At 39.6% G+C, this 22,065-nt stretch overlaps 1 protein-coding gene across 1 annotated transcript in view; it reads left to right on the top strand.

Moving 5' to 3' along the window:
* The window catches only part of nploc4 (NPL4 homolog, ubiquitin recognition factor), a 60,271-nt gene extending 39,453 nt beyond the window's left edge, over positions 1-20,818 (top strand). The window contains exons 11-17 of the mRNA XM_078571025.1: positions 2,135-2,261; positions 2,757-2,917; positions 6,022-6,093; positions 12,868-12,963; positions 14,628-14,744; positions 18,192-18,294; positions 20,484-20,818. Coding sequence (XP_078427151.1) covers positions 2,135-2,261; positions 2,757-2,917; positions 6,022-6,093; positions 12,868-12,963; positions 14,628-14,744; positions 18,192-18,294; positions 20,484-20,641 — 834 coding nt within the window. The 3' untranslated portion in view covers positions 20,642-20,818. The remainder of the gene's footprint in view (positions 1-2,134; positions 2,262-2,756; positions 2,918-6,021; positions 6,094-12,867; positions 12,964-14,627; positions 14,745-18,191; positions 18,295-20,483) is intronic.
* The last annotated feature ends 1,247 nt before the right edge of the window (positions 20,819-22,065 follow it).

The raw sequence follows: 22,065 nt of genomic DNA, 5'->3' as shown, positions 1-22,065 counted from the left end.
TCCTACAGGTTTTACTGTTCCCACTAATTTAAAAAAATTCTGTCACTCCAGTAAATTAAAAGAAGCACTTGAATTGAAATTGCACCACTTTCCTGTTGAATGAATCATTGAGCTTTTTAAAATACATCCCACTCTATTGCTATATGTACTTATTGTTTTTTATCCTCTTCCATTCCTCTCCTTCCACCATCTCCACTGGATTATGGAGCATTCACACGCCACAGTTTAATGTATGAAGCCAAAAGAGCTTCACACTGGCTTTAAATTTGGAAGGTAAAGCAGGTGGGAAGACTCATATTGACTCTGAAATGAAGTGGAGTGAAGCTCCTTGCTCAGAATCTTGTTCTGCTTCCTCCCAGTATAAGGTCAGGCCTGAATTTGTACCCAGGTTCCACTTATACTATTGGTGCAGCTCTGGCGTAAAGTGAAAAAATTTCACACAGATGCCACAACATTAGGATAAATGCAAGTTTAGAGCAGAAGAATCTGTTTTGACTTCTCTGATCCATTCAGGATCTGTCCCCTATCCAGCTTGATGCCATAAATCCATGTAAAGTAATTTTTGCTTTAATTTTCAGAAGTATTATTTGGTATAGCAGCTTCATTGGCTGATTGATAAGAGAGCAGCATTAGGAATAGGTGCTGGATTACAGATTTGCTAATTTATTAATACTCAACTAACCTGTCCAAATTTTGAAAGTTTTTGCTCAGGATCATTCCCAATAAACTCTTAGATGATGAAGTTGTATGTGTATCATGCTGAGCTAGAGAACAGAACAGGAAAATGTTTTTTTTTAATGTACATTTGATATTTATATTCTAAAATGTTTTCAGTGTAAAATAAAGCAAGTGAGCATGGGTGCAGAAAAGGTTTGCAGCTATGTTTCATAAGACATTTGCTGCATTCCAGAAATCTCTCCCAGACAGAAGTGACTACCGGTGCAGACATGCACGGATGTGCCCGTCTCCAAAATGTGTATTTAGGATTATATTGTATAAATAAATTCAGGTTGGAAAGGGGTACTCTACTTAACCAACCAAGAACTTCAAATAAGTGTATTATTGGATGCTTTTAACCAGTAAATATATACCACAAAGTAAAAGTAAATACATTCTTTAAAAACCTCTTTAATATACTCTAGTTCTGAAAATTGGAAGAAAAGTTAAGTTTCAAGCCAAGCTGATGACCTAAACAAATTAAGTTTACAATCTTACATTCACTATCAACCACACTGACATTAGGAAAGGTAGAGTGGAGATCATGTGCCCTTTTGTGGCGAGGTGGCAAAAATAGAGGCATAGAGTACAAGAGAAAACAAGTGTCTGATAAACTTGTCACGGCAGTATTTAGACCACAGGTAAAGATTACTGTGTTCTGTTTAGAACAGCCCATTATGGAAAAGGCGTTAATTAATAGACTGTAAAGGGTATATTTACTCAGATGTTACCAGGAATGAGCAGCTTTAGCTATGAGGAAAGACTTAAGATTTTGGAGCTGTTTCCTTGGGACAGGAAAGACTAGGAGATTAATTAGAGGTTTCTTTCAAAGTTTGTGGCAGATTTTGATAGGATAAATACAGAAAGACTTTTGTTTTGAATCTGTGATGGGAGGTTATTGATTTTAACATTTGGTACTGAGAGAAAGGAAAGAGGTCAGGGAGACCACCTTTCCTCAGCCAGCGACTGAGCCTGTAGCTTTTCCAGGAGAGGTAGTTGAGGCAGGGACCATTGCATTTTCAAGAGAAAAGTAGATAAACATTTGAAGTAGAGGGAAATAGAAAACAAAGGAGAGCAGTGAAATTAGTTTAAAATTTCTTTACCGAGCAGCTGGCACAGACGCACAAGGTTGAATGGCCTTATAGATCCTTTGGAGATATGGCTGAGTCACGAACGTACTTTAGTAGCTGCACAAAATCATAGCTTTGGGAGGTGTGGAGAGGAGCAATCTCTCCTGTCTACAAGCAGCTGCTGGTCCTGAACTAAATGAGTTGAAGTGGTAATAATTCTACTGGTTTGAGCTTACAGCATGATGCTATTTTGATATTGGCATTCAAAAAAAAATTTCAAAACAGCTGCGCTTATACTATTGATAATCTATGCTTGAAATGCTAATGGTTTTATTTTTCTTTATCAGGATGCACATTTCCTAAGTGCGGAGGAGTGCATCACAGCAGGGGATTTCCAGAACAAGCACCCCAACGCTTGCCGCCTATCTCCTGATAATCACTTTGGATCCAAGTTTGTTACTGTCTTGGCAACAGGTATGGGCAGATAGTGATTGTGATCAAATCTCAGCTTTTGAAAAATAATGCAGAATGGGGAATACAGTCTGCACCACTTATGGCAGGCGTGTTAATGTGAACAAAATTTACTTGTTAAACCCGATGCCCAGCATAACACTTGGAGAAAGTTTACTTTCCCCCTCTATCTCATTACAACAAGCCTCCCACAGCTCCCTGATTTCTGGCTGCTTCACTGGGAGTGGATCACGTGTTGGTGAAAATCTTGTGTGTCTGTGACGGTGACTAGATATGTCCAGATTTGAAAAAAGTGAAAATGTCAACTTTGCATGAAGAACAGAGGTGTGTTTTTGCAAAGTTAATAGTTTCACATTTTTTACGTGACACAGAGCAAGCAAGTGCATTGGTTTAAGGAAGTGAGTAGGATTGAAAATCTTGAAACAATATTGTCTTCCATCTCACCTGAGCATCATGCAATTTTCTTATGGAAATCTGTTTTTTTTTCCCTTTCCGCAGGTGGCCCAGATAATCAGGTTCATTTTGAAGGTTACCAGGTTTCCAATCAATGTATGGCCCTTGTAGGCGATGACTGTTTTCTGCCATGCAGAGATGCACCAGAGCTCGGATATGTGAAGGAGTCTTCTAGTGAACAATATGTTCCTGATGTTTTCTATAAGGTAACTACATAACTGACTGTGCTGTGGCGTATTACATACTACAGGCAACATACGCCCAAGCAAATAGTTTAAATCAATTTCGCCCACTCATTATTTCTTTTTGTTTGCTATCATAGTCAGCCTTATAAATCATGGAAAGAAGGGAGAAAAGACAGTGGGATGTTTTAGGCTGGAAGCAAAGGAAATAAATCTCCAAAAAAGATAAACTCAATGACTGTCTGAAATAATGTTTGATCTTTGTGTTCATGTTTGAGGAAAATTGTTGCTCAGCCAAGTAGAGGGACTTTTCCACTCAAAATATCCTAGATAATCATTCCAGTTTGAGGCTGAACCAGACTGTTTGCAACCTTGAAGTCCCATTCGACCCTGAACCGAACTACCAACCCCATATCCTGTCTATCACCAAGATCACTTACTTCTATCACCATAACATTACGCATCTCCACCCCTGACTTTTCATCTGCTGCGGGACCCCTCAACCATGCTTTTGTTACCTCTAGATACAACAATTTCTATGCTTTCCTGGCTGGTGCCTCACCTTGCACCGTCCATCAAAATAATATTATCTAAAACTCTGCTGGCTGTACCCCAACTTGCACCAAGCTCTGTTCACCCATCTCCTCTGTTCTTGTTCACTTTGATTGGTTTCTACTTAGACAACACCTTTTATTTTTAAAATGCTTGTTCTTGTTTCCAAATCTCTCAATGGCCTTGCTCCTCCCTCTCTCTGTAACCTCCTCCAGCTCTCTGAGATTTCTCCACTCTTCTAACTCTGGCTTCTTGCACAGCCCTGATTTTCTTCATGCCACCATTAGTGGCCATGCTTTCAGCTACCTATGCCTTAAGCTCTGGAATTTTCTCCTTAAACCTCTCCACATTTTTACCCCTCCTTTAAGACATTCCTAAAACACCTACCCATTTGATCAATATTTAGTTACCTGTCCCTAATATCTCCTTCTGTGGCTCGGTGTCAATTTGGTGGTTGATCACTTCTGTGAAGTGCCTTGCAGCACTTTTCTATCTTAACAGCACTGTATAAATTGTTCTATGGAATCTTATAGCACAGAATAGAGTAATTCTCTATCATGGCATTATGTCTAAATGCATACCCAATTCCCTTTTGAAAATTACTATTGAATCTGCTTCCACCTCTCCTTCAAACATAGCAATCCAGATCATAACTTGCGGTGTTTTTTTTTAAGATCTCATCTCATCTTTTTTACAATCATCTTAAATCTGTGTCCTCTAGTTACTAATCCTCCAGTCAGTGGAAACTGTTTTTCCTTATTTATTGTTTCAAAATCCACCACACCTTTGAACACCTCAGTCAAATTTCCCTGAACATTCTCTACTCTCAGGAGAACAATCCCATATTTTCTAGTCTGCCCACATGACTTAAGTTCCTCATCCCTGGTGTAATTCTGGTAAATCTCCTCCTGAGGGCAATTTAAAGAAATCTTGTTTGAAAACAGTGCCCATGCACTCAAAAAATAAATAAATTAATAATTGAGGGAACGTTGTTTTCGAGGCTGTCATTGGCCCCCTCCTATTTCTCATTGCATTCTGCCCCTCAGCAACATCATCCAAAAACACCATGTCAGTTTCCATGTGTAAGCTGAAACCATGCAGTTCTACTTCACCACCACCATCTCTCTTGACCCCTCCACTGCCTCCAATTTGTCAGTCTGCTTATCAGACATCCAGAGCAGCAATTCCTTTCAACTAAATATCCCGAAGACCGAAGCCATTGTCTTCAGTCCCCACCACAAACTCAGTTTCCTAGTCACAGACTCCATCGCTCTCCCTGGCAAATGCCTGAGGCTGAAATAGACAATTTGCAATATTGGTGTCATATTTGACTTTGAGCTGAACTTCTGTGCACATATCCACACCATCACTAAGACTGGCTACTTCCATCTCTGTACCATTGCCTGACCCCACCCTTTCCTCTGCTCATCTGCTGCTGAAATCCTCATCCGTGCCTTGGTTGCCTCTCAACCTGACTATTCCAACACACTCTGTCTAGCCCCTCAATTTCTACACTTCATACACTTCTGATCATCCAAAGGTCTGCTTACTATGTCCTAACTTAAATGAAGTCCTGTTCACATATCGCCTCTATTCACTGACCTACATTGTCTCCCAGTTAAGCAACGCCTGGATTTTAAGTTTCTTATCATTGTTTTCAAATCCCTCCTTAGCCTTGATTCTCCCTTTCTCTGTAATTTCTTCCAGCCCTCAGATCTTAACACTGCTCCAATTCTGGCCTCTTGCGTATCACTGATTTTAATCACTCCACCATTGGTGAGGGTGCCTTTAACTGCCAAGACCATATGTTCTGAAATTTCCTCCCTAAACCTCTCCTCCACTCTTTCATCCTTTAATATGTTTTTTAAAATGTACCTCTTTGACCTGCTCTATATCTCCTTTTGTGCCTGGGTGTCAAATTTTGTTTGATAATACTCCTGTGAAGCACCTAGTGTTGTGTTACTGTGTTAAAAATGCCGTATAAATGCAAGTAGTTGTTGTACCCAGAATTGGATACAGTGCTTCAGCTGAGGCCTAATCAGTGACTTACCAATGTTTAGCATAACCTCCTTGCTTTGTACTCCACATATCTATTGATAGCAAGGATTAGGGATGGGCAATAAATGTTGGCCTAACTGGCGACATGCACACCCCAAGAAAGAATTTTTAAAAAGTTAGTGTTAACAGCTTTTACCAACTTGTCCTACCATTTTCAAAGATTTGTGTAAGTGAATCCCCACTTCTTTCTGTTCTTGCACACCCTTTAAAATTATTACCTTTCCCCAGCCTTCCATCCAAAATACAGCACTCTATAGTTCTCTGCATTAAGTTTCATCTGCCGTCTGTCTGCCCATTTTACCAGTCTATCAAAGTCGTCCTGAAGTCTACTACTATTCATCTTATTTGAATAGTTGATTACCATTGCTGGCAGCAGCTTTATTTTGACTAGAAATGTTTGCAAAACCTTATATGAATGCATTCCTAAAAATAATAGTTGTTATCACATTCTAGTTAATTATGTCCATATGGTGAAGTGAATATGTGCATGTAAATTGTTCTTGTGGTTTCCCTCATAGGACATAGACAAGTTTGGTAACGAAATCACACAGTTAGCAAGGCCATTGCCAGTTGAGTACCTGATCATAGATGTAAGTACAAGCTAAGGTACATTTCTAATCCTGAATTTAATCAGCACTGCATTTCATTTTTCCTGAGATACAACAAGGGAACATTGAGGCATGGCACATGATGACATAAGTCTATTAATGCTTGTTTTGCCTCTGCTAATACTGCAATATTAAAATAATTAAGTTACATAAAGTGGTTAAAAACTAGTTTGCCTAAACGCATGTATTGTGTTCTGAAATGGATTTAATTCTATTAATGGCATTTATGTTTAAATTTGAGGCCAGAGATATGTAGGTGTTGGGTATCACTCCACTCCCCCTACTATGCTAAGTTATTTCAATTGCTAAAGCACAAATTAGATGCAGGCAGCATATATAGAAGTACTTAAATTGCTTGTCTCTTGAGAAAATCAGTTTCCTTAATATGTAGTACATTCCAAACGTAAAGTAAATTTATTTTACTCTAAACCAGTATTACTTTTTTTAATAGAGCACTTTTACCAAACTTTTGTGTGTATGGTTTTAAAAGGGGGAAAAAAATCAGGCTAGTTTCTGGCTGAACATGAATTCTGGCTATCCCAATGGCAAGACTAGTTAAGATAGTGAATAGCTGAGCCACACAGACTTGGAAAGTACCCCTCTCAGTTGCAAACTGTGCTGAACGAATTGATGCCAGCCAAGTGGCAGTTGGAGTACTACACTTAGGGCTGAATTTTTCTGTCGGCGAGCAGGAGTGGGGGTCCGCTCACTGACACGTAAAATGACGCGTGGTGACGTCGGGTGTGCGTCCCGACATCACCGTGCGTCATTTAGATTGTCAGTTCGGCGAGCGCACAGCCGCATTGGCTGCGCGCCCACTGAATTGTCCAAGACCTATTAAGGCCATTATTAAACTAATTATAGTTAAGAATGCTGCTCGTCCAACCTTAAGGTTGGCGGGGGGCAGGCAAAGAGCCCAGGCGGCCGTCGCATTTTTCATGAAACCTCATCCATGGGCGGGATGAGGTTTCATGAAGGGCTTGTTAATTTAATAAAAAATTTTGAAAAAATTAATGGACATGTCCCAGCTCATGTGACGGTTTCACATGAGGGGACATGTCCTTAAAAATTTTTCCCACATTTATTAACCTTTCCACAACTTAAACTAATCTCCCTAAGGCACCTCCGTGCCTCAGGGAGATTTCTGCGCTCTTACGCGTGCATATACGAAAGAGCGCAGGCCCCGACTCAGGGAACCCCCCACCTGCACAGAGAGCACATAGCCCACGTAAAATTGGCCCACCCACGTAAAATGGCGGCGCGCACCCCACTGGGGGCGCCGATCGGATACGCACTTGCTCCTGCCCACTCCTGCACAACCACCCCCCAGAAGGGGGAAAATTCTTCCCTTAGTTTCGGTGTTCCAGAGTTTCAGCATTCCAGGGTTAGAGGAGGAGAAATTTGACCGGATTACCTACTCCTAGGACATGATTAGGCTTGGTAATGATGCACCCTGTGCTTGAACATCCTGACTATACTCACTGTTGGGGATCACAGGTGAAAAATAGCTGTTGGGGAACCTGGCAGTTTTGCATTCTTGCCCAGACAATGAGCCACTGTTCTTGGGAGAGAACAAAAGGGAGAAAATTAGCTGGCCCAGTTGAGTTTCTAGGCAACGATGAAGCTCCGCTGGATGTTGATAGCAGGGGTGGGGGGGCTTGAGTAGTGCAAATGCCATTGTACGTCATGGAGAGGTGATTAGGTGGTCTCTTGTTGGAAATGGTTGTTTGTAGCACTGTTCTATTCTACTGCCTGAGTATCAATTATAAAGAATATACAGCTGTTAAATTATCAAGTTTGTCTATTTTTAAGCCTAAAATTATATTCCACTATTCATAAAGGTTATGTTCTTGGTAACCAATCCAACAAATCAAAATGGCTGACAAGCAGAGTTGATACCAAAGCGGACAAACCCATAACAGTTTGCCATTGGTTGGGTAATTGCTGTACCATCTGTTAAGAGCTATTAGTTTCTAATTCGATGTACTGAATTAATTATTTTAACTTGCTGAATTTGTTACTGAGTTACAAAGCAGTACAATTTTTATCCTCCCTGGTTAGCTCATTATTAAAACAGAGATCTATTTGTCATGTAGTGCTAATTCTTTTCAGTAGATAATTATTCTCTTGAGATATGACAGATGTAAAGGATTACATGTGTGTCAGCACTGTTCTTAATTCAGTAGCCAAAGCAAGGCACTGCAGAGAAACCTAAATGAAACAGGATGGACAGACAGCCCAGCATCTGCCAATTCATGGAAATGTTTAGAATCTGAAGCTACGTCCTCTGCAGGTGTTGAAAGTGCTGGATTGTATTAGCATTAGTGTGCCCCAATAGATGCCTCTCAGTGTTCCGAAAACCTTTTATCTACACAAATAATGGTTTAAAATGATTACGGTCCCTGTCCCTTCTAATTTTTTTTGTCGTGTCGCATGCCCTGTTATTTTCAATGCACGGTACCTTAAATGTTTTTTGTCTGGCTGCGTAGAAACAGTACCTTAAAGGGTACAACTTGAGTGTCTTATGCAGTACCTTAGAGGTTCCCGCATGGCTGCACACATGCAGATTAGAGGGAAAAGTTGACAGCCATTGCACCCTTTATGTTTATTCAGCTACAAAAATGGTCCTTAATAGTGTTATCCATGGATGATTAGTTTTATTTTTCTTCTATATTAGTGTTCTGTATATAACTAGGCAGACAACTTTTTAAAAATCATTTACTACACCTGGGCTTTGCTGGCTGGGCCAGCATTTATTGCCCATCCTTAATTGCCCTTGAGAAATTGGTGGTTCCTTCCTTCTTGAACCACTGCAGTCCATGTAGTGTAGGTCCACCCACAGTGCTGTTAGAAAGGGAGTTCCAGGATTTTGACCCAGCGACAGTGCAGTAAAGGCAAGGAATGACCCTGGCATGGATTTGCAGCAGGCCTATTTGATGTAATAATTCACGGCAAGTCAAAACTTCCAGTTGAATGTTTTATTTGGAACATGCAAATTTTCTTCAAACTGCCTAAATAAAGAAAAACATTCCTTATGGAGAAGTCACGAACGACCTTTTTCACCCGCTCAGTACTGTCTGTGTCTCGTGGAGCTTCACTTTGTGGAATGAAAGGCATGGCAGTTTACAAAGTCACAGTTTTTTTCAGCTTTAAACTGTATTCAGTCAACCATTAAGCATTTTTTCAATTTAAGATTTTGTCATTTTTAGATCTGATCACACGCAAAATCCAGCTGTTAGTATAAACTCCAGATTGCAGAGTTTTATGACTGGGAGTAGTTCAGAGTTTGTGCAGCATAATCAATTAATGAGAGAGTTTATGATTCCATTAGCTGTATTGTATTTTACAAGCTAAACCTCTCAATTTGTACTTACTGCTTAATAATGCCTGCGCTATTCCTGTTACCTTGGCCTTGAGGGAGTAACATTGCACTTATTGGCATTTGCAACATTTGGTATAAATTATGCAATTGCTTATGAACTTTCAGTGATTTGTGTATGTGGGACACCTAAATTTCTTTGCTCCTCCACAGTGCTTAGTTTTTCACCATTGAGAAAATATTCAGATTTATTTTTTTCAATCATTCATGGGATGTGGGCGTCGCTGGCTAGGCCAGCATTTGTTGCCAATCCTAGTTGCCCTTGAGAAGGTGGTGGTGAGCTGCTGCCTTGAACCGCTGCAATCCATGTAGTATAGGTACACCCACAGTGCTGTTAGGGAGGGTGTTCCAGGATGTTATGAGGGGTGTGAACAGGGTGGTTAGGGAGCAGCTGTTCCCCTTAGTTGAAGGGTCAGTCACAAGGGGGCATAAGTTCAAGGTGAGGGGCAGGAGGTTTAGGGGGGATGTGAGGAAAAACCTTTTTACCCAGAGGGTGGTGGTGGTCTGGAATGCACTGCTTGGGAGGGTGGTGGAGGCGGGTTGACTCACATCCTTTAAAAAGTACCTGGATGAGCAATTGGCACGCCATAACATTCAAGGCTATGGGCGAAGTGCTGGTAAATGGGATTAGGTAGGTAGGTCAGGTGTTTCTCACATGTCGGTGCAGACTTGATGGACCGAAGGGCCTCTTCTGCACTGTGATTCTGTGATATTGACCCGGCAACAGTGAAGGAACAGCGATATATTTCCAAGTCAGAATGGTGAGTGGCTTCAGGAACAACTTCCAAGTGGTGCTGTTCCCATGTGTCCGCTGCTCTTGACCTTCTGGATGGTAGCAGTTGTGGGTTTGGAAGGTGCTGTTTAAGGATCCTTGATGAGTTTCTGCAGTGCATCTTGTAGATGGTACACAATGCTGCCACTGTGCATTGGTGGTGGAGGGAGTGAATGTTTGTGGATGGGCTGCCAATCTAGCTGGCTGCTTTGTCCTGGATGGTGTCAAGCTTCTTGAGCGTTGTTGAAGCTGCACGCATCCAGGCAAGTGGAGAGTATTCCATCACACTCCTGACTTGTACCTTGTAGATGGTTGACAGGCTTTGGGGAGTCAGGAGGTGAGTTACTCGCTGCAGGATTCCTAGTCTCTGACCTGCTCTTGTAGCCACAGTATTTATATGTCTAGTCCAGTTCTCTTTCTGGTCAATGGTAACCCCCAGGATGTTGATAGTGGGGCATTCAGCAATGGTAATGCCATTGAATGTCATGGGGCGATGGTTAGATTCTCTGTTGTAGGAGATGGTCTTTGCCTGGCACTTGTGTTGATGCGAATGCTACTTGCCACTTGTCAGCCCAAGCCAGGATATTGTCCAAGTCTTGCTGCATTTGGACATGGACTGCTTCAGTATCTGAGGAGTCACGAATGGTGCTGAACATTGTGCAATCATCAGCGAACATCCCCACTTCTGACCTTATGATGGAAGGAAGGTCATTGATGAAGCAGCTGAAGATGTTTGGGCCAAGGACACTACCATGAGGAACTCCTGCAGTGATGTCCTAGTACTGAGATGATTGACCTCCAACAACCACAACCGCCTTCCTTTGTGCTAGATATGACTCCAACCAGCAGAGAGTTTTCCCTGTGATTCCCAATGACTCCAGTTTTGCTAGGGCTCCTTTATGCTACACTTAATCAAATGCTTCCTTGATGTCAAGGGCAGTCACTCTCACCTCGCTACTGGAGTTCAGCTCTTTTGCCTATGTTTGAACCAAGGCTGTAATAAGGTCAGGAGCTGAGTGGCCCTGGCAGAACCCAAACTGAGCATCAGTGAGCAGGTTATTGCTCAGCAGTGCCGCTTGATAACTCTGTCGATGACCCCTTCCATCACTTTACTGATGATTGAAAGTAGACTGACGGGGTGGTAATTGGCCGGGTTGGACTTGTCCTGCTTTTTGTGTACAGGACATACCTGGGCAATTATCCGTAATGTCAGGTAGATTTCAGTTTTGTAGCTGTACTGGAACAGCTTGGCTAGGGGCCTGGCAAGTTCTGGAACACAAATCTTAAGTACTATTGCTGGAATATTGTCAGGGCCCATAGCTTTTGTAGTATCCAGTGCCTTCAGCCATTTCTTGATGTCACGTGGAATGAATCAAGTTGGCTGAAGACTAACATCTGTGATGCTGGGGACCTCTGGAGGAGGTCAGGATGGATCATTGACTTGGCATTACTGGCTGAAGATTGTTGCAAATGGTTCAGCCTTATATTTTGCACTAATGTGCTGGGCTCCCCCATCATTGAGGATGGGGATATTTGTGGAGCCGCCTCCTCCTTTAATTGTCCACCACCATTATATTTCTTCAACCCAAAATGGATGACCTGACACTTTTCCATATTGAACTCCATTTGCTACATTTTGTCCACTCATAATCAGTCTAAGCCCTTTTGTAACTTCCTACTACCACTTTCACAATCTACTGTGCCCCCCACACTGCAAACTTGGATATACAGTATAGTTCTCTCTTCTCCATCCACGTCATTGATAAATATAGTACTTGTATTGATATAGCGCATTTCATACAAGCATTATCAAACAAATGTTTGTCATTGAGTTACATTAGGAGAGGTGATCAAAAACTTAGACAGGTAGGTTTCAGGAGCATCTTAAAGGAGCGAGAGGCAGCGAGGTTTAAGGAGAGAATTCCAGGGCTTGGGGTCTAGGCAGCTGAAGGCACAGCAGCAAATGGTGGCGCAATTAAAATCGAGTGATTAAGTACAATGAAAAGCTGAGGCTCATGTGAAGCACCTTTTATTGTGTTGAAGATGCTACATATGTGCAAGTTGTTACAGCCTTATAGAAAATATGGTTTATCTCATTCCTAAAGGTCATTTTTCACAAGATTGTTTGAAATATGGAAGCAAATTATCTGTAGAAAAATAAGTGCCAATATTGGATTTTGAAACAAAAATAGACAATAAGGAGAATCCATAGCAAACCTACAGCTGCTGTAAAAAGACGGTGGAAGTGGAGACAATGCATGATTTCTAAAGGAAATTCAATGGGCACTTGAGGGAAATAAACTTGCAGGGCTATGGTGTTAGAGCAAGGCAATGGGACTGACTGGATTGTTCTACAGAGAGCTGGCAAGGACTTGATGGGCCAAATGGTTTCCTTCTGTGCCGTAATGACTGCACAAGACGGTGTGATGTTTTGTGTCTAGTCAGAAGTGTTCTGACAAATGGTCTACATCTGAAATACTAGCCTGCCTTTTCTCTCTCTAGATGCTATTAGATATGCTGCCTGTTTCTGCAATTTTCTGTTTTTGTATGCATAAACCTGATTTTTAACTCTGACTGTACAGCCATTCTTTTCTTTCAAATATAGATTCCCACGACTTTTCCAAAGGATCCTGTTTACACTTTTGCTTCACCTCCACACCCTTTTTCTGTTGTGAACAGGGATGTCGTTGGAGAAACACAGGTAAATGTCTCACTGCTGTAATGAACAATTTACTATTGTATTAAAATTTGAATTGCGTGAGATTGAGAGGAATGAAGCACGAAGTACAATGCCAACACAGGGGTTGAAGTTTTACTGATGAGTAAATTCTTTTAATTTCTATTTGCTGTGCAGTTGACCTTTTATTACAGGATTGTTGTACTGCTGGAGAGAAACTGGCTGAGGTACTTCCAAGAACAATTAGTAGCACTTGTAAAACAAATATCTATGTAACACAATATCCTACCTCATAGTCACTCTAAATGATTTGATTCTTGCATTTCAACAATTCATTTGCTTTTGATGTTGATGTGACTTTTTAGCAGAGGAGTTTGTGCTCTAATAAGTGGTCTCCTATAAGTAACGGAATAATTGCAGTATAACAAAAGCTAATACAAAGCCCCAGCAAAAAAATAGCGCTATTGATGATTCAAATTCTGGCTACCAATAATATTTTAGTTCTATCATCGAGCACTGCTGTGCATGAGTTTTAGTGTGTAAAGCTCTGCCTTTTCCAGCTTCATTACAATGTGAGCATCTTGTCTTCTCATTATATTCATTCCTTCTCCCCCCCCACCCCCCAACAAAACACCCATCCTTTCAACTAAATGATTTATAGGATTTTTAGCTTCTGCTTTGTGATCTTTTAAACTCCCTCCAGCTACTTCAGCTTGGCTCAGTGGGACTTAACCCCCGTACCAGGAATTTATACAGTGCTTATTTTCCTAAAATAGACCTATGGTATTTGATGATATGGTTCATCCGAATAAATCTTACGAGAAAATACTCTGTTTCTTTAAGCTATGTGGCATCCTGCATGGGAATGAATTCTCCTTAAGGCTGCTAATTGGGATCAAATTTAAATGTTTGGAATTTCTTTTAATTTTTAAATGAGATATTAAAGCAATCATTTGTGCTGCCAGTTTAAATTGACTTTGGATAAGCAATTTGTAAAAACTTGATCTGAATTTATATTGAAATGACATATTGCATAGATTTCTAGCAGAAAATGTCAGTTTTATATATTGATTCTTCAGGGTGAGCTATGTCAGCATCTTGCACAATCTGCATTGGCATTTATGATATTTAACTGGGCTTTTGAGGGAAGTTGGATTACCCCAGTAGAACCTTCTAATTCAATCATGAAAATTTGAATTTCTGTCAATATAATTTTCTTGACTGAAAAGTGGAACCTTCAATCTTTTGTCCCCTTCCTGAAGATGTTGACTCTTAGTGAGGAATGTTTTCAGGCATTTTGGGTGCCTCACCCTTTGTTATTTTTCCATGAAGTGCATCACAGCAGAGCCTTTTCTGCCCTCACCTGCTGTCTAAGTACATACACTTTCCAGGACAGGCCATTCAAAAATGATAGGGAATAGAAATTCTTGCTGGTTGTTTCTTTTCTCCTCTGCTTACCTGACCATGGCAGTGATTCTTATTATAGCATTCTTATTGTTCTCTGGCTCAGAACAGCTAACTCATTCAGACAAGAGTCTGAACCTTCAACCTCACTGGTCTGTATAACAGTTACCCACTGCAACCTCTGATTTTTTTTTTTATTTTAAAAAATAAATGAAGTTCAATACAAGTTTTATTCTTGTGATCCTTTTGTACTGTTGTACAGTAACTTATTTTGTTTCCTATAGGATTTTCATACCCTGGCCTCCTACTTATCACAGAATCAATCTTCTGTTTTTCTTGATGTCATCTCAGATTTCCACCTCCTTCTGTTCCTGGTAACCAATGATGTTATGCCACTCAGGGTGAGTATCATTTAACAGCCCCTGAATGTATTGTAATAGTTTAGAAGCTCCACTTCACTCCTCTGTTTAAAGTCTCTTTGTTGTGTGACATTGTGACCACACCTGAAAGGAGTTTTATTAATTCCTTTACTGAGATATAGGGCTGTAATGAGGAAATAAGTGAAAACAAATGAAAGCCAGAATGTAGTAATGTCTGGCATTGGAAATGGACGGAGCAAATTTCTGAGTGGCTGTTCTGACAATTTCACTATGATAGAAAAAAACACCTGCATAATTTGTTTTGCAACACCCATGGAAACAGATTTATTATATTTAAAGTATTTTATACAAATGAAGAGTAAAAGGGAATAAATTAAATGCACACTAATATTATTAGCAATATGTAGAAAGCTATCCTGTTCTCTGATCTTGCTGTCCACTGTTGCATTCATCTTCCTTTAGAAAGATCTACACTGTTAATGTTAATGTTTTATTCCAGAAATCTTATTGTAGTTTTTGGATTACTTGACCACCAATAATAATTTGTATTTGCATTTACTGACAGTCTGTTTTGGGGAGCTTAATGTTCTTTGGACACTTAAAATATTTACTGTAATGAATTGCTTTTAAACCCAGATATGACACAACACTCATACAATATTGTTTGCGTGCATATTTTTGGCAGGACACCAGACCCAGATTTGATTCTGAGTCAGAAGCAGCTTGCTATCTTGGCATATTACCAATGAATGTCTGCTCAGATCATTTCCAGACTTTACCTTTTAGGTCAGCAGCAAGCACAATGTGTGCATGTGTGTAGAGCAGTTTGGTTGACAGTGATCAACTGGAGATCAGGATCAATCAAAATATTGACCTGCTTGGAACTTTGAGCATTGCCTGTCATGCATTTGATTAGGGCTTGATGAAAGTCTTCATTTCAAATAATTAGTCATCTTTGTGTTCTATTTAATGATGAATATTACAATTAATGTTAATTTTCACCTTTAGCAATAAAAGTATAAATCACATTTTACAATCAAAATTTTGTTGGGCACAGAGGGGTGCAGTTGTATTTCAATAAATGCCACAACACAAGATATTTTAAGTTGTGTTATATCCCATTTGAAAGTATTTGGAATTGAATTTAACCTTTTCAATATAGATTGTAAATTTTGCCTTATCAGGATTCTATCGGACTTAAATTAGCATTGTTTTTGGAAAGATACCAATAGTTTGGAATATTGCTTACAGATTTATTTTGTCATACAGAGCATTTTTGAAATCTTGTAAAATGATGCAAGTAATATTCTGAATTGCCAAGATAAGGAAAAGCCATATTGAATAATTATTTTAAGATTGAGCATATATCTTGTACAGCAATATAATCAGCTTTCCTACTTTTACCTGGCATCCAAATTGTTCAACTGTAGAATATCCCCCTTTAAAAAGACCTTAAGATGAACTCAAAGTCTGGGTTTGCACACAGATTTAGTTATTGCATTGTTGAAGATAAAAATTATTTTCATTTATTGAGGGACTACAATGAATAAGGGAATACAGTATGGTTAAGTTCATTTTGTATTTGTGTTAAACACTCAAAATGTATTACTTCCAGATACTTTATAACTGAAGATGTGTTTTTAAAGCAAAAAAGAAAACTTTCTCATTGCGGAAAGACTTCAGTTGTATACTGATATAATCAAGGGTTTCAGTCAAAATGTACTATGACCTGATACTCACATCTGCCAGCCACAAGTGAGTTTCCCTAAGGAAGTAGGATACTGTGAAGATGCATATCATCAGACACAATAAATCATGCTTAAGGCAAGGATTTCCCTTAACTGGCACCTGGTGCAGTGCTAGATATCGCTGTTTTAGGACCAATGGGACATTCCCTAATTTTGGGAGTAGGGGTGACATACCTTTTTTAACCACTGATACCTCATTTCACAGCACACTGGTTTTGGCAAAGCCTCGAGTCAAAGTGGCCTTTTGGGTTTAGTTACACATTATGAAATCCTCATCAACACAAAAACAGAATTACCTGGAAAAACTCAGCAGGTCTGGCAGCATAGCACTTGAGAGAAAGAGAAAAAGTTTCTTGTTGAGGCGTCGGATGAGACGAAGATTATGCTGCCAGACCTGAGTTTTTCCAGGTAATTCTGTTTTTGTTTTGGATTTCCAGCATCCGCAGTAGTTTTTTGTTTTTATCTCTATGAAATCCTCATAGCAAGCCTTATACGGCTAGGTACTCTAGGCAAAAAAAAACCCCACAGAAAGTCAGATGCTAGGAGATGCAAATTTTACCTATTAAAAGACTAGCAGAGCCATGAATTTGCAGCGACCAAATTTACTGAGAAAACTTGGGTGTGATGAATAGATATTCACAAGTACCATATCATGGTATAGTATTTTCTGAGTGTGGATATTTGTTTCTGCAAATTTGTCATCATTTTGAAAAACCATTATGCCTTTTCACCTAACTGTTCATTCCTAAGAATAAAAGGACTAATCATATGACTTTTTTCTTACATTTGGATTAATACTTTATTTTGGTGGTCTTGACGAATTTCCAGTTATTGCCATCTGTTTTCCATAATCCTGCACTCTATTGTCTATTTGATAGAATATCCTAATTTTGATACTTTGGCCCATCTAAATCTACCTGGAGATCGAGGTACCGAAAGGCATTGCAAAATATACTATTGTATTGGAAAAACCTCAATGTTCAAATGAAATATTTATGCTCTTTATTTAATGCAAGCTACATATGTAACTAACTTTACAGAAATTTCAGCCATTATGTCAATGTGTCAGGTTATAGTATTTTCTTCAAAGTCTACACTTTACACAGATCTTTTCCAAAATATTGATCATTGTGACTGGGACATTTCAGTTCTGTACAGTTCTTATTTATATATTCAAAATTGCTTTAAATCACGAATATCCCTTTGTATTTTTTTTCAAAAAAAGAATATATTCTTGATGGACATGAATTGGTTCCATTGCTAGAGATCTGAGGTATGGTTATGTAAGAGTCTGAGCAGAGGTCGTACTTGAAAATTGATGAGTACTTGTGTAAAATAGAGTTTTTGGCGTGCAGGTGACAAAGCGGTGGCTCAGTGCTGTTATTAATGTGCTTTATCGTAATCTTGCATCTGTAAGGGTGATAATTTTTATCTATTACCTCACTAACATAGCAGCTGTAATTTGAATTTATCCTAATTCTCAAGATTTCCGTTCAAAGATAGCAAACCCAAATGACTCTTATTTTGGAACGGAAAGCTAGCTTCCACTGGTTATTTAAAGTTGGATTCAGTTGAAGCTGTTACGAACAGGCTAATTAAAGTCCTCATTCATCTCTCATCCAAAGGCATTCGTTCTTATGCATCAGGTAGCATCAGGCCTGCAAAATGGCCATTTTACATATTTTTACATGTAACCTTCACTGTTTCATATCTTTAACAGGATAGTATCAACTTGTTGTTGGAAGCAGTGAAAACACGGAATGAGGAACTCGCCCAGACCTGGAAGAGATCAGAGCAGTGGGCTACCATTGAACAGCTTTGCAGTAAGGAGAAAAGGGGGGATGGGCAGTGGCAGCTAGTCTAAACAATAATTGTAAAATGTATGAATTGCCTGCCTATTGCATATTGGTTTCACATGCTAATCACTGGTATACCTGAAGCTAACACTCAGATTGAAGCTAGATGTCTACTGCCATAGCTGCAGCTGCCTAGAATACCAATTTCTTGAATACTTTCTCGGTTACACAGTAGCCTCTACTGGTATTGTTGTCCAATCTTCACAATGCATTTTAAAAAAGGGGCTATCAACAAGTGGTTTCTGAATATAATTTATGTTGCAACAGCTAGATGACTTAGCAACTGAATCCTCATTTTAAGAAGTGCTATTTTTTTTAAAAAGACATGTCGCTAGTGAGTTCAGCATTGAGTAGTCAGCAGCAAGCATTTACAGGCTTTATCCTTGGTATCCGCTTAATAGCCTGATCCCAGTTGACACATTTGAGTTAGGAAGGGAAAATCATTTCAGTCACCACTGCTTAAGGTATATGTGTGAAGATCTGTTGAAAACCAGACCTAACTTAATTAGAACTTCTCTGTTTTCTTCTGACCCATCCAATTGAGCTACAGTGATGAGACTCAAACTTAAATAATGGCTGCTGGGGCAAGGATGTCAGAGGGTTTCTGTGCCCTACAAAAGAATGAATGCCTTCAGGACAAGGGAAGGTGTGAAAAAGGAGGGTGCGATAGTATGGTGACTATGGTACCCAACTAGCAGTCCAAAATTTAGATGTTCAAATCCCACAATCGCAACTTGTGAAATTGAGTTCACCATTTCTGTTTAATTTGTGGCCTGCCAGTAAAGAATTACTGGAAAAGCTGGCTCACTAATGTTGGCTGGGAAAATGAACCTGCTGCTGCTACCCAACCTGTCATACACCTGACTCGTGGCCCACATTACGTGGTTGATGCTGAATGCCCACTCAGTTTAAAAATAATTGCTACTAATTATCAGGGCCACTAGGGATGGGCAATAAGTGGAAAAAGGGAGAGAATTTACATTGATGTAGCGCCTTTCACAACATCAGCATCCCCCAAAGCCGATATACAAACAGTGAAGTATTTTTCAAAGCCACATGCCATCCTGTCTTGGAACTATATTGCCTCCTCTTCGCTGTCGTCCGGTCAAAACCCTGGAACTCCCTTTCTCAACAGCACTGTGGATGTCCCTACACTACGTGGACTGCAGTGGCTCAAGAAGGCAGTTGGGGATGGGCCACAAATGTTGGCCTTGCCAGCGGTGCTCATATCCTAGGAACACTGTTGTAACATTGGAACCTTGCCATTGTCACACGCATTCAAAAAATAAACTTCCCTGTCTCATTGTTACGTAACATAGATATGGCAGGGTTTTGATAACTGGGGAAATTTGCTGATTAGAGAGAATGACCTGAGGTCAGTAACATTTGTAATTAACTTTTATTTTCCAAAATTATCTCTCCTTGCAGGCCTCAAATATTTTCTGTAACTGAGATGGAATATTAGCAACTTAATATATCTGTAAACTAGTTTGTAGGTGTTATGTGAGAAGAATATGTTCTTCCAATGCAGAATTACTCCATCCCCATTTGGATGCACAAGAGTGCACCTTGTGAAGCACATATCTGTTTGTAATTCTAATATTGATGGAAGTCTTACAAATCTGATCATGTAGGAGTTTTCTGTATAAACTTTACCCTACTTTTTCTGGGTGCTGATGTATTCTACATCTCATAAAAATAGGTAGTAGATATGTTAGAACATGATGAATATACTCAGTCTAAAAATTGGTTTACCTAACCAAACTTTAAACACACCGTTTCTCTTAATGTAAGATTTGTACTACATTCAGTTTAAAAAGGGTGCCATTTGATTTGAACAATACAGATGTCCACTCATGTCCCTTTTACTGAATATGGAACAATAAATCTCCTGGTAGATTCTGTGCTACTGCTTGGCAACCGAAAACGAAACAGGAGATCAGAATCTGAATTGCTTCCATGATGTTAATGTGGGATGGCTGGGTCTTTTTCTCCTGTCCTGATGGTGACCAACTCTGAAATTTGGTGTGTTTGTGTCTCTCTCACTTTCTCATCATGATCATAATCATGCTTAACTTCACCTAAGTGAATTTGTATGCACAGTTGGTTTTTATTCTTTGAGGCCTAGATACTAATCAGTTGCTCTCTGCTTACAGGTACAGTGGGTGTTCAGCCACACAGTGCTTCAGAATACGGTGCATTGGGAGGATCTCAGCAGTCTGCTCCCACTGCTATGTGGTCCTGTAGACACTGCACCTTTATGAACCACCCAGGCACTGACCAATGTGAGATGTGCAATCTTCCTAGAACCTAGCCAGCAGCAAATGAAAGCCGGATTTGGCCATACCATTTGACCCTTTGTCCATTTGGGAAGACAAGGTGGCTGCCAGGGCGCTCTGGATCCAGCAAGAAAATTCTACAAGTGAACTTGTACTCTTGAGATCTGCCTGGACTTTAATTGAGATTAAAATGAAACAATTACTAAATACAACTTTTACTTTCAAGGACTTTTGCTTTCTTCCACATTTTAGTTGAATGGTTTTTGAGAAAATGTCACTATTTGTGCAAAACAAATTCTATGGGGGTTATAATGACACACTTGTCTTGTTCACTAGTTATCAAATCTGGAGACCAAAATCTGGCATCCAGCTTGGGAACAGCTGGTGAAGATTAACTGTCACCAAATGCAATGGAAGGGTTTCAAATGAGGTGAATTTAGTAAGTCACCTAGGCTGCTCAAATATGTGGTGCAAAACTATAACCAACCCCAAAAGCAGTACCAAAAAAAAAGCTGTTGCTGAGTTTGGCAGGTTTTGCTTTGTGCTGTGTCGGATGTTATCTATGAGGACAAGGCATAACAGACTGAAGAATCAGTGCTGTGTATGTGTTGCTGCAGTCCTTTTTGGCAGGGGCAAGATAGGTTAAACACGTGCAGATATTTACTTCCTACGTGTTACTTTGCTAATCTGTGACATTTTCCCCAGCCTTGACATTAACACCTCTCGTTGACAGTCTTAAAACTGTCTTGCAATTGAATGTTAGCCTTTATGACATTGAGGTAACCACAGTGCTTGGAGCATACAGTGAAATTTAGAGCAACTTGAAATCCAATAATATCTAGAATTGTGATAATGCCTTTTTCCTTCTTTTCCCATCAAAAATATCAGAGAACCAGTGTTTTAAGAAATGAACCATTGTCTGAAAGTATGTGCTGTTAAATGTATTTCAGTGGAGTAGAACATGCAAGGGTGAGTCATTTAAATATGACCAATATTTAACTAGTACTATGCCCTTCAAAACTAGTTGCATTGCTTTAAAGTAATATGTCCAGCTGCCTTCTGATGCACATCTATTTTTATAATGTGCTGGTGACCTGGACTGAGTGTGTTGGGATACAACGTTAAATTCAAGGAAAACTTAAATATTGTTTGTTATAATTAGATTGCACATCAGCAAATAATGGTACAAATGTATCGTTGCAAACTTCAGTTGAGCCAAATGACTTGTATTTCACACACTTTCACTTGTCAAGGCATGCTTGATAAATTAACTTCAGTGCTGGCGTCTTTTAATGGGTTTGTAACAAATCAGTTGTGATATGGAGACTACAGCTTTTTTAAGCTGTGATTTGAACCTGTACTTTCACTTAATTTATTTTTTTCAATTCTGTATTCTTAGCATGATGTCAAAAAAGTGTGATGCTGCTTTTAATAGATGACCTCCCAGCAAGATGAAAAT

The sequence above is a fragment of the Cetorhinus maximus genome, chromosome 24 (assembly GCF_964194155.1).
Source record: "Cetorhinus maximus chromosome 24, sCetMax3.hap1.1, whole genome shotgun sequence".
Classification (NCBI taxonomy): Eukaryota; Metazoa; Chordata; class Chondrichthyes; order Lamniformes; family Cetorhinidae; genus Cetorhinus; species Cetorhinus maximus.
Note: the sequence above shows the minus strand (reverse complement) of the source record. Positions and strands in the feature narration are given on the sequence as shown.